This window comes from Aulostomus chinensis, chromosome 6 (assembly GCF_037954235.1).
Source record: "Aulostomus chinensis isolate RoL2024-O1b breed Wild chromosome 6, RoL_Achi_v1.0, whole genome shotgun sequence".
Classification (NCBI taxonomy): Eukaryota; Metazoa; Chordata; class Actinopteri; order Syngnathiformes; family Aulostomidae; genus Aulostomus; species Aulostomus chinensis.
Window position 1 is genome coordinate 9,842,951 of NC_141325.1, and position 15,448 is coordinate 9,858,398.

The 15,448-nt window shown below is 41.9% G+C and overlaps 1 protein-coding gene across 1 annotated transcript in view; it reads left to right on the plus strand.

Moving 5' to 3' along the window:
- Positions 1–15,448, plus strand: part of oxct1a (3-oxoacid CoA transferase 1a) — a 50,115-nt gene that overhangs the window by 5,871 nt on the left and 28,796 nt on the right. Inside the window, exons 4-7 of the mRNA XM_086206359.1 lie at positions 3,176–3,311; positions 3,477–3,626; positions 4,108–4,214; positions 4,893–4,953. Coding sequence (XP_086062485.1) covers positions 3,176–3,311; positions 3,477–3,626; positions 4,108–4,214; positions 4,893–4,953 — 454 coding nt within the window. The remainder of the gene's footprint in view (positions 1–3,175; positions 3,312–3,476; positions 3,627–4,107; positions 4,215–4,892; positions 4,954–15,448) is intronic.

Here is a 15,448-nt window from a genome sequence, read left to right on the forward strand (position 1 = left end):
CACTTCTTCACGTTTGCCTTGTCAGGGTTCAATTTCTTGCCTTCTTAATGGGGTTGGGACCATCAGTTGTGCTGTGCAGAAGTCAGGTTGGTACACAGCTGACAGACCTATTCGACAACTGTTTGGTTCTTGCCATCATGTGAACTCTATCAGCTAATTAAAGAGAAACGACAGTCCATCATTACTTAAAGAACTGAAGGTCAGTCAGTCTACGAATTGCAAAAAACTTTGAAACGTGTCCCCAAGTACAGTCGCAAAAACACTCGAGCGCTAAAACAAAACTGGTTCACATGAGGACGTCCCCAGGAAAGGAAGACCAAGAGTCTCCTCTGCTGCTGAGGATGAGTTCATCCGAGTCACCAGCCTCAGAGATCACAAGTTAACAGCTCCTCAGATTAGAGCCCAGATAAATGCCGAGTTCTCGTAGCAGAATCATCTCTGCATCAACCTTTCAGAGAAGACTTCTGCTTGTTGCACAAAGGCCTGATTGGCGCAGAGATTTGTTTGGGCCAAGAAACACAAGGAATGGACATTGGACTGGTAGAAATCTGTGCTTTGGTCTGATGAGTCCAAATTTGAGATTTTTGCTTCCACCTGCCGTGTCTTTGTGCGATGCATAAAAGGTGAACTGATGGGCTCTGCATGTATGGTTCCCACCGTGAAACATAGAGGAGGTATGATGGCGTGGGGGGGCTTTGCTGGGGTCACTGTTTGTTGGGGATTTATTCAAAATTGAAGGCCCACTGAACCAGCATGGCTACCGCAGCATCCTGCAGCGACACGCCATCCCATCCGGTTTGTGTTTCGTTGGACCATCATTTATTTCTCAAGAGGACAACGACCCCAAACTCAATATGTACAATGTAAATAGTAATCAAAATGAAGAAAAACCATTAAATGAGAAGATGTGTCCAAATTTTTGACAGGAATTGTAGCTTTTTCATGTTGGCTCACTGGGAATGTTACTTGCAGGCTGAGAGTTTAGTGCCGGTAAACCAAAGTGATTTCATTTATTCAAGGAGAATATGCAGGTTATACTGTTGATACAGTAGACAGATTGTGGAACGTGCACATGTCTTTGTTTGGTTATTTTGGGATTATGGTGGACTTCTGGCTGTGGTGTCTCTCCACCATTGAGGGAGTGAATGGAAACAGTGACCCAGCTGTTTCTGTATACAGCGTAATACGAGACGGGAGAATCAACTGTACAATGATTACTGAGCTGTGACAGAACACTTTCCCACCTTTCAACTTTCTATTTATGCTTTAATCAGCTGCTACAGGAATGTTGTGCCAATACAATCAATTGTTTTGTAAAAGACAGAGAACGTCCCATTTTATATCACTGCAACTGTTTTCTGTGGCATTTTCTTTTAGTTGACAAGATTAAAAAAAAATCTTGGTTGCCATAGTATGTCGGTCAGTCCTGTTGGTATTCTGTGCGCTCATGGCCTAGATATCTTAACAGCTGTCTGAAGAATCGAGAACAAAGCAGTGGTTCCTGATTCTCAGCTTGTCAGGATAGAAAAAGGGAGAGGAGGAAACTGTTCCTTACACGGCTCAGCTCTCCTGTCTGCCGTGAGCTTCCGAACCTGAGCCGGAGCAGGAGAGGACTAAAGAAAGACTACACGCCCATCTGATTGTCCTTTTATCTTGTATCACAAGATAGGGCCTTGTCACAGGCACTTTTAGTAGTTTTAGGAAGACTGTGCTCTCATTGGTTAATGACTGACCAGCCTAGTCTTTAACAAGGGCAATTATTGAATCACTGGAGTAACACAATAACTTTCCTCAGTGACACAAAGTTAGGACAAGCTTTGAAATACGAGTTTAAAGATAAATTTGTAACTTTTAGCCAGAACCTTTCACCTCAATCTTCCAACTAATGGAGTGGCACAGGAATGAGTTCTAAAACCAAGAAATAAGTCGGCACTGTTGAGCATCCAGTTCCCCCTCTGCAAGTCTCTTGGTTTCCATTGAAATACCTGAGATAAGGTCATACATGCTGAAGAGTTTTGCTCTACTGATTAAATGACATTACCACATTCATTGTTTTCAAAGCCTTTTTATGTGTCTTTAGAAATGATGGTCGCCAACATTCGGTTTTACAAAAATGCAGAGGTTGTTGTGAACCTTCAACATCGTCACACCGAAAAAAACAGAAGTGAGGAAGCTTATTTTCAATGTAGTTTCTTCACAGGCTCACGTTAGCTTTGTACTGCTAGCGATTAAATTGATGCTTCAAAACTCATGAAACGTGTGCTGGTTTGTGGAAATGATCTGCTAAAACCAAACATGCGGCAGACAGTTTGTTTTCAGCAATAATCCAAAATCCAGTGGGAAAAAAATCTCACCAGCTTTCGGTCATGGAACCCACAGTGATGCTAACTTCTGGAGGGGTCCTTAAAAAAGCGTCATTCCTGTAGCACTCTATGGGGGGCAGCATATAAGCAGACACCTGGGCTTTCCAACTCCAGCAAGGAACTTAGAAAACGCTGAGTAATTTTGCGCCAATGAATTCTCTGGGTTTGTTCACCAGTGAGTGTACGATGGAGCGTGTGGTAGAGGGCTACGGCATCAGCCCCACCAGTTGGTTACAGTGAGGCAAGAGCAGGGTTGGAACATCAAGATCTCCCCATTTACATTCCCTTTCCAATCACGAAGTGATATTGTTTGAAAGAACCAGCTGATGTGTGACGTGTTTTTATTGCACAGCGAACTAATTGTCTTGATGAACTAGGACGTGCTGATGAGTCCAGTGGCTGCTGCACTTTTTGGCGTTCTCATTACGGACGTGGCTCTGCTGTAGTTGGGCTTTACTCCGTCTCTAATAACATGAGACGGGAGCTGAGTAAGTTGGCTCGGCATTGAGTTAACGCTTGAAATAAGCTCTCTGGGGATTTATAGTGGGAATTATCTTCCAGATTGTAGAAAATGAGACAGTGATTGACGATGAATAGAGGAGCCTGACTAACAGCGATAGGATGCATGTCAGAAATGAAGGAAATATCTGTTCTCTGTGTACCTTTTTCATAAATCATTATTTAAACAGAATTACACAACTAAATTTGACACACGTGTAAAAGAAAAGAATCTCAAAGACCTGTTTTGAATGTGTTCAAATTGCAGAGTGTAATAGACCTTTTTAAGAGTCTGGTATGGTTGTTTTCTTAAGAGTGGATAACTTCGGCCTGGGCCTGCTCCTTCAGACGAAGCAGATCAAGAGGATGATCTCTTCATATGTTGGGGAGAACGCAGAGTTTGAGCGACAGTACCTGGCTGGGGAGTTGGAGGTGGAGCTCACACCACAGGTAGGTCAGAAAAACAAACAAAAAAAACCCCAAAACGATGCAAATGAAATGCCATCATTGAAATGAATGAATGAATTTCAATGTCTATTATTACGCACGCAAGAAATGAAGCAATCAAGTGTGTAGCTGTTACTCTTAGCCTCAACTGTCACATTTCCATTCTAGGGTACTCTGGCAGAGAGAATCAGGGCGGGGGGTGCTGGCATTCCGGCCTTCTTCACCGCCACTGGCTACGGCACTCTGATCCAAGAGGGAGGCTCTCCTATCAAGTACAACAAAGATGGCAGCATCGCCATCGCCAGCGAGGAGAGAGAGGTACTGAGGTCTGAAGGTTAGAAGCAGAACTGATTGAAACAACAACACCAGGCCTGATGACCGATTTATTGATTGTGATCAGTTCTGATGGTAAATGCGCCCATTGGCACAAATGGCCTCTCTGATGTCTCACCAGTTTCAGGGTTGCTGGTCTCTGTGTGCGGACAACTCGGTGCAGTCACAACAAACTGCCAAGTACTCAGCTGTGTGCAACATGTAAAGTTTAACGTGATCTTTGCTTGATATCACTGCAAGCCTAAAGAATTGAATTCCTGGTTTATCTGCCGACCAAATTTGTGTATGTGGCTTCGTGCACAGTATAGTGAATGTCTGTGGTGCCACTGACTGTCATGTATGGTGGGGAAAAAAACCCTGCAGCAATGACACCCAAGGGTTAAAGAAAGAACAGTACCTGCTCTTTAAATATTGTAGGACAAGTCCCATCTTCATGTTGAACATACTGTCTTTTCATTGTGTTCAGGTGAAGGAGTTCAACGGCAGGAGCTACATCATGGAGCGGGCCATCACAGGAGACTTTGCTTTGGTCAAGGCGTGGAAGGCTGACAAGGCTGGGAATGTTGTTTTCAGGTGGAAATTGTATAATATGCCAAATGGACAGAAGCATCTATTAGTCAAACACTATTAATGTGGATATATTGAAATACAGCAGAGCCAATATTTATCCTGTAGCGCATACATTGAGCTGCTCTCTGCCTCCAAGCATGTTACACCAGCCTTAATCACCTCGCTTGTGTTTTCACAACAATCAGCACATATTGCTGGTTTTCTTTTTTTCCTTCGCAAACTGGATTCCCTTGGACCTTGACCTTCCGTTTGGAGCAGCTGCTGAGGGAGAATGGACTGATTGTAATGGGCACAATTGCATATTTTTTCTTTGCCATACATTGTATTACAGCCTTGACAGAATGAACATCCCTACTTCTGGCTTTTAGCAAATCCATTCGCTCTTTATCTGTGACAGCATTAGGGAGGTCATTTGAATTTCTTCTCCGCAGGTTACTGTTTCATTGAATATAGGTGTAGTACTGTCCTCGACCACAAGAGAGCAACGCTCGCATGTAAACTGCCAGCAGTGAAAACCACAGATGGTTTTATTTGCACTGCTTTTGATTGAAATATTCCCTCCCCTCATTTTTTTCCTCCCAGCTGTGGAATATACATATTTTTCTTTGCCACTCACTGGAGCGTTATTTACAAGCTGTCGAACATTATTTTTGTACTTTATTTCTTGATCTTGTCTTTCAGGAAAACTGCCAGAAACTTCAACCAACCCATGTGCAAAGCAGCCAAAACCACCATTATTGAGGTATTTGCTTCCAGTATCACAATCCGATGCCTCTCTTCATGTCTGCCTGACATTTATCATCACTTAATTATCTTGTCAGTAGAGCTCCTAATTCAGAGTCCACTTTGATTAGATCTTTTGGTTTACACAGACTGGAGACTGTTAATTTCTTGGAATATCACTATTGTGCCCTCCTTCCTGTATTTATTAGGAACGGGTATTTAAAGAAATTTCCTTGATCAATCATTGGGACAGTTGACATCTATTTATAGTTTTGATCCCTGTTGTAGTGGCAGGTGATGGTGAGGTAGCTCTCAGCGGTCAAGCAGTGCGCAACTTCCTCAGCCGTGGCTAACCTTTTTTAACAGCTACTGCCGTCTTCTTCTCATGGTGAGTTTTAGTTAAATTCATCAGAGCTCAAAAATAGCCCTCAAGAATACTTATGGGGGCAGCACATCCCTCTCAGTAAATTAGCAGATCTCTTGGGTCATTTTCTCTTCCTGTTCAGCATCACGGCTCCTCCGTGCTAACGCGAAGGTTATGCTAGGTTGAGACCAGGAGTACGCATCGACCTTAACCCGGTCTTGTGTACGTTCTCCACCTGGTGCTTCAGTGGAGTCATAATCCAGCTGTTCCGAAACGTGGCTTTGCAGTGTTGAATGTGAACTTTTTAGTTTTTCCATTCAAATTGCTCCCACGGCAACCATCGCCGCGACCTCTTCATGTGTGCATTGGCAGCAGCTTGAAGGAATCAGAGTATTTCTGTTTCTTCCTCTGTGTTATGGAGCTGGTTAATGTCTCATTGCTCCAACATCATGTAATTAGATTATGCAACACTGCCCTCTTAGATCGATGAAATTTCAAGGGGTCAACAAAATTCTTCACGATCAGTTATTGATCAGGGATTAATTGTGCCCATCCACGTCATTCATACCATTAACGTCATGTACAATATGCCAACCACATGCTGAAACTTTGCATTGTTTGTGCTTTGCTAACTACATCTTCAAGCAACCTGTGGAATCAACCCTTTTTTCTTTCCTTTAGACCTCAACCATCACAGTTCAATAAACTTGTGTCATTTAAGTCCAAGCACACAGAAGCAGTATTCTCCTATACATCAGACTTCCCAGAGCAAAAATAAAAAAGCACTCTGAATGGATGCAATCTAATCCCCTTCAAAGGACAAGGTAGAAGGGTTATATCATCCTCCTCACCAAGCATGAGACAGGCCTCTTAAGGCTAAAGATTAATTCACAGTCTAACCTTCGGGTGTCAATTTTATTAAGAGATGTGTTTTAAGATCATAACCTCCATCTGTTTGGCCTCAAATGGAGCTTCCAGGTGTCAGGTCTCCAAACTCAATGTCATAACTAGCTTATCTGCCTGTTTTCCCACTTGTCTTGATAGTTGACAGTATAGAAATATGATTATTGATCCTGTGCGCTCGCACGCGCGTGCGTGCGTGCGTGCGTGTGTGTGTGTGTGTGCGTGCGTGTGCGTGCTGCAGTTCGCTCCGGGCTGCTCCGACACACAGTTTCACACCCTCTCATAGAGGCACGGTGTAATTCTGAGAGCTGCCAAGAAAACGTGTGGTCGAAAACCTTAAAACACTGGAGTTTCCTGCAAATACGTGAGGGGGGAAAAAAAGGCCTTTTATGAATCCTCCAAACTTTGTGCTGTTCATTAGAAATATTTGTGACCAAAGAGTAAACTTCACCTCTTAAGAGCTGCTGTATTAGCGAATGGACAGTATAATAACAGGGTGATCAGAATACTTCCTCTGCTGATTACTAACGCTTAAGTTTGAAAATGTTTTGCTACAATGAGCTTTATGAAAATGACATACAGGAATGAATTCTGGTGCTCTGGTGCTGCAGTAAGCCAAGTTCTCTTCCTCTGGTGTGATGAGGCCACTCTGTCCAAAGGTAGTGATGCCACCAAGAAACGTGACGTCTGCTGGTGTTGTGATGTAGCCGCCAGTGACATGAATAACAATGCAGCTCTGCTCAGAGAGCTTCATTATGAGAGGCAAGCATAATTGGTTGGATATAATATCTGACTATCTGCTTCAGCCCTCACAATTATCTGCTCCAGCTGTCTTTGATGAACACAGAACCATTTTGAACACGGTTAAAGAGGCTGAGGTTTCACTTGGACTGATAAATAGGAGTGTTATTTCTGAGATTGATTTTTGTGGCAGTTGTGCTCTTTTTTTTTTTTAACACTGAGAATGACGGCAATGGTAAAAAGGGAAGGGGGGTTAGAGCGAGATGACAAGTTGTGAGACAGATTCTGATTTCTCGTGTCAAAAACATCCATGATGCATCTGTCACCCTCCAGTAAACCAGGTCTGAGGAAAAGTTCAGAACACGTGTAATTGCTCGACTTCCTTTTTCACACCACTTCACAATTTAGCCTGAGAGCCCTTTTAATGAAGCGCTAGTGGTAAGTGTGTAGCCTAAGGAGACGCTGTTACCGATGGCCTATTTAAGAAGGGAAAAAATTAATGTCACATCTCAATCAATTAACCTCACCTCACGCATGCTCCACCACCTCATTCAAATCTTTTTTTTTCTTCTTTTTTAGGAAAGGAAAGCTCTGCATTGCCTCATAAACTTAATCCACCAAATCCATCACAAAATAAAATTCAATGTTCTGTGTCACCACTAAATCCGGGTGGTGTCAGACAACTGTGTCAGATTCAGTCTAATCTTTGAACATTTCATGTTGCGTTCGAATAACAAATAAACCTTTCAACAAAATCCGTCCTCAACATGTTAATGGTTCCCTGCTTTTGTCTGACAGAAGTCATCTTTTACGGTCGAACCGTGTTTTAGTCCTTGAAAGCTGTGAAGGTGTTGTGCTTATTTTAAAGATGCAGAGACCTAAATTCTTTAAAATGAGCTTTTTACTCATATTTGGAAATCTATTTTGAGCAGGATTCTTCCCGGCATGCATTCGAAGCTCTTCATCTATCAGATGACAAGGCAGTTGTGCTCACTATGCTTTATTGTGTCCTTTTTATGACAGAGCAGTTAAGATATGAACACCATCTATGATCCACCTGCTTGTTGGTTACAATAAATCGATAGGCCTCTGTTGCCAAACCCATTAAGAACCTTTTAACTCTGATAATGAGCAATTGCAGTCTCTCTGGAAATAAATGTGTCTTTAGGATTCGTTGCACGCTGACTCATAAATCTGCTGATAAACTGTCAATATTGACACTGTAGTTTTACAGCAATAGTTGAAGCTGCATCCACGAGTGGAACCAACATTTATCACCCTCCGGTAGAGTGATAGAAATTAGTGACAGATATTTACATTTTGGAACCAATTTTGGTACCTAGAAACTGGCAGCACAACAGAAAATTGGCGCGCGGGTCCCAGAGGCAGGGTGACAACAGCGTTAGGGGAGGCTCTGCACACGTCACACAATAGTTAAAGTAGTTTTTGTTCTTTCTAGAGTCCAAAATATATAAATGTCCAGATCTCCCTCGTGTTTGTGGTGAAGTATGGAGTTATTTCAAACCGTGATATTAGGCTACCTTGACTCAGCTGTTTACCGTCTCAGAAATCACATAAGGTGATCATGATGTCATAGGCAAGACGAGAAATTTGGCAGTGGACATCTCTTAATTTCTAGCTTTGTCTGAGTGGAGGCTCCCAAATTCAAGCTTTGACATCTCTGGATTTATGATGGCTTCATGACGACTCAGTTGTTTGAATTTCAAACTGTTTTAGATTTCGGAAGTCTGTGGGTTCATGCTGCAGGGCCCAAAAATGGGAAACAGTCCAGGTCAGCATTCAGGCTCAATAATTGCCGATTCAAAAGGCAAAGAGTAATGAAATATCTGGAAAAGAAGTTTAGAACAGTTAGGCTTTTACAATTAAAGATGAAGGCTGCCATCTTTTAAAGTATAATGGAACATAAAGTTGGAGAAATTAGAACTCTGAAACCCTGACAGGTCATTACTCAGTTAGACATAATATCACAGCTGAATGCAGCATAGATTTAATTGATTAGAGTCGTTTGAGGCTTATTAAACTCTTTAAGTCCTGTCCTGTGAAGAGTCAGCTAGTTGGGAGACCAAGTGCCCCAGTTGGGGGCAATAAAACCCCTCTGAATCTTCCCAAGTGTCATTGTGGTCAGTGTGGTGAGATTGAAGTTGTTCACTAAAGTCCAGTAGCTTTTAGGGGGCATCTTCCATGACAGGTGCCTAAATGTTGTCTTTCTCTTGAATTGATCAGCCAACCCCTCCTCACTAAAAATCTTTGAATTGCATTTTGACTTGCATGATAGAAGCCCGCAGTTTAACTTTTCAGTTCTATGATCATTTCCAATCATTCACATGCATGTAGTGTGTCCTAGTTTCAACACTGACATCAGATTACCTCCATTTTATGTCAGTTTTCATGCAGCTTTGTCCCTTAAGGCTTCACGAACGTATAGTAAGCATGTAATCGATTTAAACCCCAGAGATCCAGCAGACGTGTAGGTTTGTAGCCTGGTACGTCCACCAGAGGGTTGGTGCTGGGCAGTGAACTCAAATGATCTGCAGGCTGTCTGCTGTTGTCATCGGCTAATTTTGGGGGGGGGGGGGGGGGGGGGGATAACCGTCAGTCAGCATTTATCATGACAAGGGTAAATGAATATTCTGGGATAGCAGGTTATTCATTCCATGATGGTATGTCCTCACACATGTGCCGTCATCGAACAATTCCTTTGACTGCCTTTCCACTTCCCGATGGCTATTAGGTGCATCTAGTTAAAAAGGAAAAAACAAATTTACATCACAAGAGGCAGGAAGGTTGTCACACAAAAAAAGAGAGATAAAACAAAGCACTTTGAAAATTACCAGATCACAACCAGCTCCTGCCATGGTTGCTAAGCAACCAAAGCCTGCTATTCAATTGTCGAATGTTCCACGGTAACCAGCTGGTCCAGTTATTCCCTTATCACAGGTACACTGAAAGACCCCAGTGCATTGGAGGATACAATACACCAGAGAGTGGATGAAAGCGTGGCTGTTTGTGGTTGTTCAATCATCGGTCACACTGAATGAATTCAACTGTATTCTTTTACATTGGTAAAGCAATGCAGTTGTGTGTGTGTGTGTGTGTGTGTGTGTGTGTGTGTGTGTGTGTGTGTGTTTGTGTTGCATGCAAAACCAAGTGGTCATGCATGAAGTAAATTAATTTACTCTCTTTTTTTTTTTTTTTTTTGCCGCAGACCGTGGCTCTGATTGGACGTAAATGACGTCCTTGCTGCAGGGTTTAAGCATCAGCCTTGCGCCGCACGTTAAACAATAACAGTAACTCTGGGTTATTAAACAACTCCTCTACTGTTGCAATAAGCCAACCTGAACATTAAAAGAATCCAGATTTCACCCATAATGGCCTAGTTTTAAGTTTAATTCCCCCAAATGTTGGCCCTTGGAATAATGGGCCTGATCATGACTTCTATCTTTTGCCGCCGGAGCTTCTTACAGCCAACATTTGCCATGATATTTTGCAGCGCTTAATTAGGCATTGTTGGGTTTTCTTGCCTGGTACTTGAATTGTGCCCTTGACTAACTCGATTACTAAAACTACTGTTTTCTGCAAACTCATTCATTTTCCCCATCATTTCCTGCCTCAAAGAGGTTTATGAATAAGCTTTTGTGTGTACAACGTGTAGCAAATGACATCATTTCTTTCTGTCTTTTGCATAAATTGTTGGTGAGGAAATGTGATCCGACTGGATACATTGACAGGCCCGTTGAATATTCACTACAGCTTTTTTTTTTTTTTTTTTTTGCTAGGATGTGCACACTTTTTTTTCTTCCTCCACTAGAAGTCCTAATCTTGACAAACCAAGGTTAACCGGGCGTCACTTCTTCACCTTGAGCTGTCACATCTCCTGCCTCAGCTACAATTGCAGTAAAGTGCTTTTATATCAATGGACAGATGGATATGTAGTAGTGGTTTTTTTTTTAAACTTCTAAATTCTTCTCATTTTAACATCTTCAGAGGTGAGACTGGATATCAGTTCATAATGATGTGAGCCTTGAATGACCCAGGATGTAGCCGGGGAACAAATCTGTATAAACCACCTTAAGCCACCACCACCAGATACTGTGAGCACATTTAACAGATAATTATGCCACTCACCAACAAAGCTAATCCAGTGGTCATCAAAAGTCCAGATAATCCGGATCAAGTAAAACATTTAGTCCAGAACATGTTCTGTTTACAGTATTTGCCCACAAACTAATTACATAGATTAATGAGCCACAGCTATGATAGAATATGAAGGATGTGTGGACTAAATCATGGCAAAACGGAAATAAAACACAGAGGTGATACCATAAATGAGCATTAATAATTACTTAAGTTATTTCCATTTTATCTTTACTATATGACAAATAATGCTCAGAATGACTCAACCGATATTTTATGACCCCTGCTGCACACACACAGACATATTTGCCTGGACAAACGTGCGCGAATTATACATTTTCTTTGATATTTCTATGAAACCCGAAGCTTGACGCTGACGCTTGTGTTTAAGCGAATATGTCACAGCTCTGTTCAACTTCAGGAATGACAACAACAACAAAAAAATCATCAAAGCCTTTGTTTTAAGAGAGCGAGAGCATGATGACGTGTCAAATTTCAAATTGAAAATGTGTCAGTTTGCAGGCAGTTAAGTTTCTATTCATTTCATAAACATGCATTTGATTTGAAGTCAGATCATAGTAGCTGGATGCGGTGTGGGCTAACAGACCTTTCCAGCAAATATACAGACATTTGAAGTTCTCATGTTTAAGAAGGCAGTTTTCTAACTTGCATGTCCGATGGCTTTGTAGGGATACTGATGAGAGCCTTTGCTCATCAGCTTTGCAAAGGGAAACTGACAGATTGGCATCGACTTTTTATTCACATGCAGCGCTGACACTGACATTTCTAAGGCCGATAGTTGGTGGTGACAGACTGCTGAAGGGTTAAGAATCAACTGTAGAGGCACTGAGTGGTTGAATACAAAGACTGGAAAGGTAACAGGCTGTAGAATAGTGTGTAAATAAAAAGAGAGAGCGGGAGCCAGAGGAAGGAGAAGACAGATTTACTGAACACTTGCACAAACAGAATGTTTGAAGTGGCAAATTTGCATGTCTCCTGCTCTAACTACAGGTTCAAAGTTCCCTAACAGCTGCCTATCATTTAAATGTGAAGCACATCATGTGGCTGCCTATGCGCTATCTCAATTATCAAAGTTGCCTTTTCAGCGGGGAGTCAGGGATTGCAAACACATAATTATACAAGGTGCTCCAGTTTGTGTAGTATGTCATTTAAAACTGCAGTTGTAGTCGCTGTAATGTTGTCTTGGTTTGCACCGGCTCACTGTCTCCTATTTCCTGGATACGGCAAAGACTGTCACAGGCGAAGCAAGCTTCCACTGAGAGGAAACAGATTGCTTGTGTTGTCAGTATTCTGGGTTAGAGGATAGAGCCGGAGCTGAGCCCCAAAAGTGGCAGCAGAGCCGTGGCCAAGTGCCCACTCACACAACACACACAGGGGCACACACGCACACACACACAGCAAGCAAGATGGAGAGGCTATAAATACACAGAGTAATGAGAGCGTGGTGTTGCAGTCGTCCTCATGCTCTGTCGCCTGTAGCCACACACCAGCCCTTTCTCCTGACTATTGCATTTCATTAACACACACACACACACACACGATTTTGTATCAACTCAGGTAACTCCAGAACACAATTCATCACGCTAGTTGCTAGAATAATTTTAAATGGATTTCAAATGGACAACTCTCCGCTCATTAGTACGTTTTGGGTTTTTTTGTCAAACTAAAAATTCCCATAGATTTTTTAAATGTTTTTTGCTAAACTTCGTCGTAAAACTGTTTGAAAAATTGCTGTAAAAATGATGTAGGTAATGTTAATCTGTATCAGTTTATCTAGAATTGTGATTTGGCGAAGCCAAGTCCGATTGTGACGTGTCATTTCTTCTGTGACGTACAAATACAAACACAAGAAAAACGTTTGGATTTTTTTGCTGCTTTATCTGCACTTTTTAATGAATGAGATGCGCACATATCATTGGGTTTATCCTGTGGTCAGGTTGTGAAGCCTCCCTGAATTTAGAGTTCTTTGCCAGAATTTTTGATTTGTGAATCAAATTCTCATTTTTCGTGTAAATGTCGTGAAACTCGATGTTGGTCGTGATTAGGTGTCACTTTTTGGAGGAGTAGTTTGCACAGCTCAGCTAAAAAAAAATAAGGAAAAAGTAGCCTATGTGCAGTGATGTATTTCACACAGTCTGTTACATAATAGTAACTACATTGATTTGCTTGATGTCAAATACTGCACACAAGTGGTAGATCACATTTTGATTGCAGATATGCCTAGAATCCTTAAAAAAGACCAAGATTACAGCACATGCACATGTAAGAGTTTACACTCCAGAGAGGAAAGCAAATAATGTAGGAGCAGTTGTGCAAACAAACACACAAATCAGTTTTTTTCCCGTTATATTATTGTATTGCATCAGATTTTCCACGATTTGGTTGATGCATTGATACAAATTGATGAACTGTTTCACCCCTAAAGGAGAAGTTGATATCAATGAGCTGTCTCCAAGATGGGTCTACCAAGACTTGCTTAATCTGCAAACGGCAGATTTCTTGCGTTCGAGACATTACAATTCATTACCATATTTTCATTAAATTTTCCGTGTGGGTGATCAAAGGTTCTCTGTGCATCTGAATCCTTTTCTGAAGGCATGCTGGGGCTTTCATGTGCTGATGGTAATGTCACAGCATCTACGTGCATTTACTGCCACGCAACTTGTATGCTCACAGCGCTCCAACTATAAATCCAGCTTGTTTTTCCTCACCATTGGTTTGAGTTCCATGAGCTGAAATCTAACCAGAAATAAACTGGGATGATGAAACATTTCCGATCAGCATGGAGGATTCCCAGTGAGTGTAGTGGATCGACTATATCCAGTGTGCAACACCTCTCTTTGTAGTGCATTCTAGGAATCTGCTAGCATGGTGTACCTATCAATTGAGAGTAACAGGATGTGACAGAGCTTATTCCCTAAAAAAAAGAAAAGAAAAGCGCAAACTCTCAAAAAGCGCTTGTTCTGTCCCCAGAGGGCACTTTGATTCCCTCTGTCCTCCTGCCAGCTCACTTCATGCCTGGTTCTCCTCTCATTGATGTGAAAATTGTTCTACAGATACAGGAATATCAATGTTTGTCTGTGCGGGTGCTTCACACACCTGCTCATTTGCTTGTGTGTCCCCTAGCTTGTTGTTTGTCTGTGTGTGAGTGTGTCTGTGCTGTTTTTTTTTTTTTAACCATTTAGCCTTCTCGTTTCTCCAACCTCCTGTCTGAACTACATCTGAGCGCTAGTGCAGCAGGGACGCATCATCAAGATGAAAGAGGCTTTTTTTTTTATATACTTAGCACATTTAAATTGTATGAGCTTGTTATTGTGTTATTACTTAGCTTTGGAAGGCTCATTGAAAATTAATAGCTGGTTTGTTTGCACGTGTGTGAGGGACAGAAAGCCCCAACTATCAGACACGGCGAAAGCGGTCTCCGTTTTATGAGGGGAATGCACCTATTCAGATTAAATCAATTTAAATAATAACAAATATTTCAGTGAAACCCTCGGCGCACGTCCTTCCTTTTTTACCGTTTGATGTGATGAGCTTGCTTGATGAAGATGTCTATGTAAATCATCATTCTCACAAAAGCCAGATCAAGCCCCAGAGAAAGCTGTGGGTGGATGTGTGGGACTGCGATACCAATTCACTCGCAATCTCATCTTGCATGGCCAGGTTTTCACACTGGATCCAAAGATTTACCGTATATCCCGATCAAGAGGAACAAACCAAAAAAAAAAAAAAAAGAAAGAAAGAAAAGGAAAAGATGACGTTTCTGGTCCTGAGTGGCCCTTCCTCACCACAGACCAAAGCCTGTGTATCCATGACAACGCTAAGATTCACTTGTAGCCATTGACTCCTCTCAGTCAGCGTTGAATGCTGAGGGAGGAAAAGGAGATAAGGAGAGATTCAATTCAATTTGTTCTGAACGGCTGCTTGCCCCTCATGTAAATGGAATAAGTAGGTTACACTCTGAGGCTCAGCAAAGTAGAGGCTGAGAATTATGTTGTCATGCTTAAGTCTCCTTACGGTCCCCAGAGATTGTTGCTCTCTAATTTTTTTTTCCTCTGTATTTTTTCTTTTTGTCATTATGTGTTCTAGCCTCTTGAAGAATTTCTTAATTTCCATAAAAGCTACAGTACTTAGCTCTGCCACTTGTGTATACTCAGGAAATAACCTGACCTACTGCAAGTATGAACATGAATTTTTGGAGCCTAAACAGGCTCTTAGATGGAGTGGAGCCCGCCTGTGCTGAGCGTCTGTATGAGTTGAGCCTGTAGCCTTCATTTATAGTGGTTTTTAATGTTACTGGACTAAATCGCGGACTAATTCACGATAATGC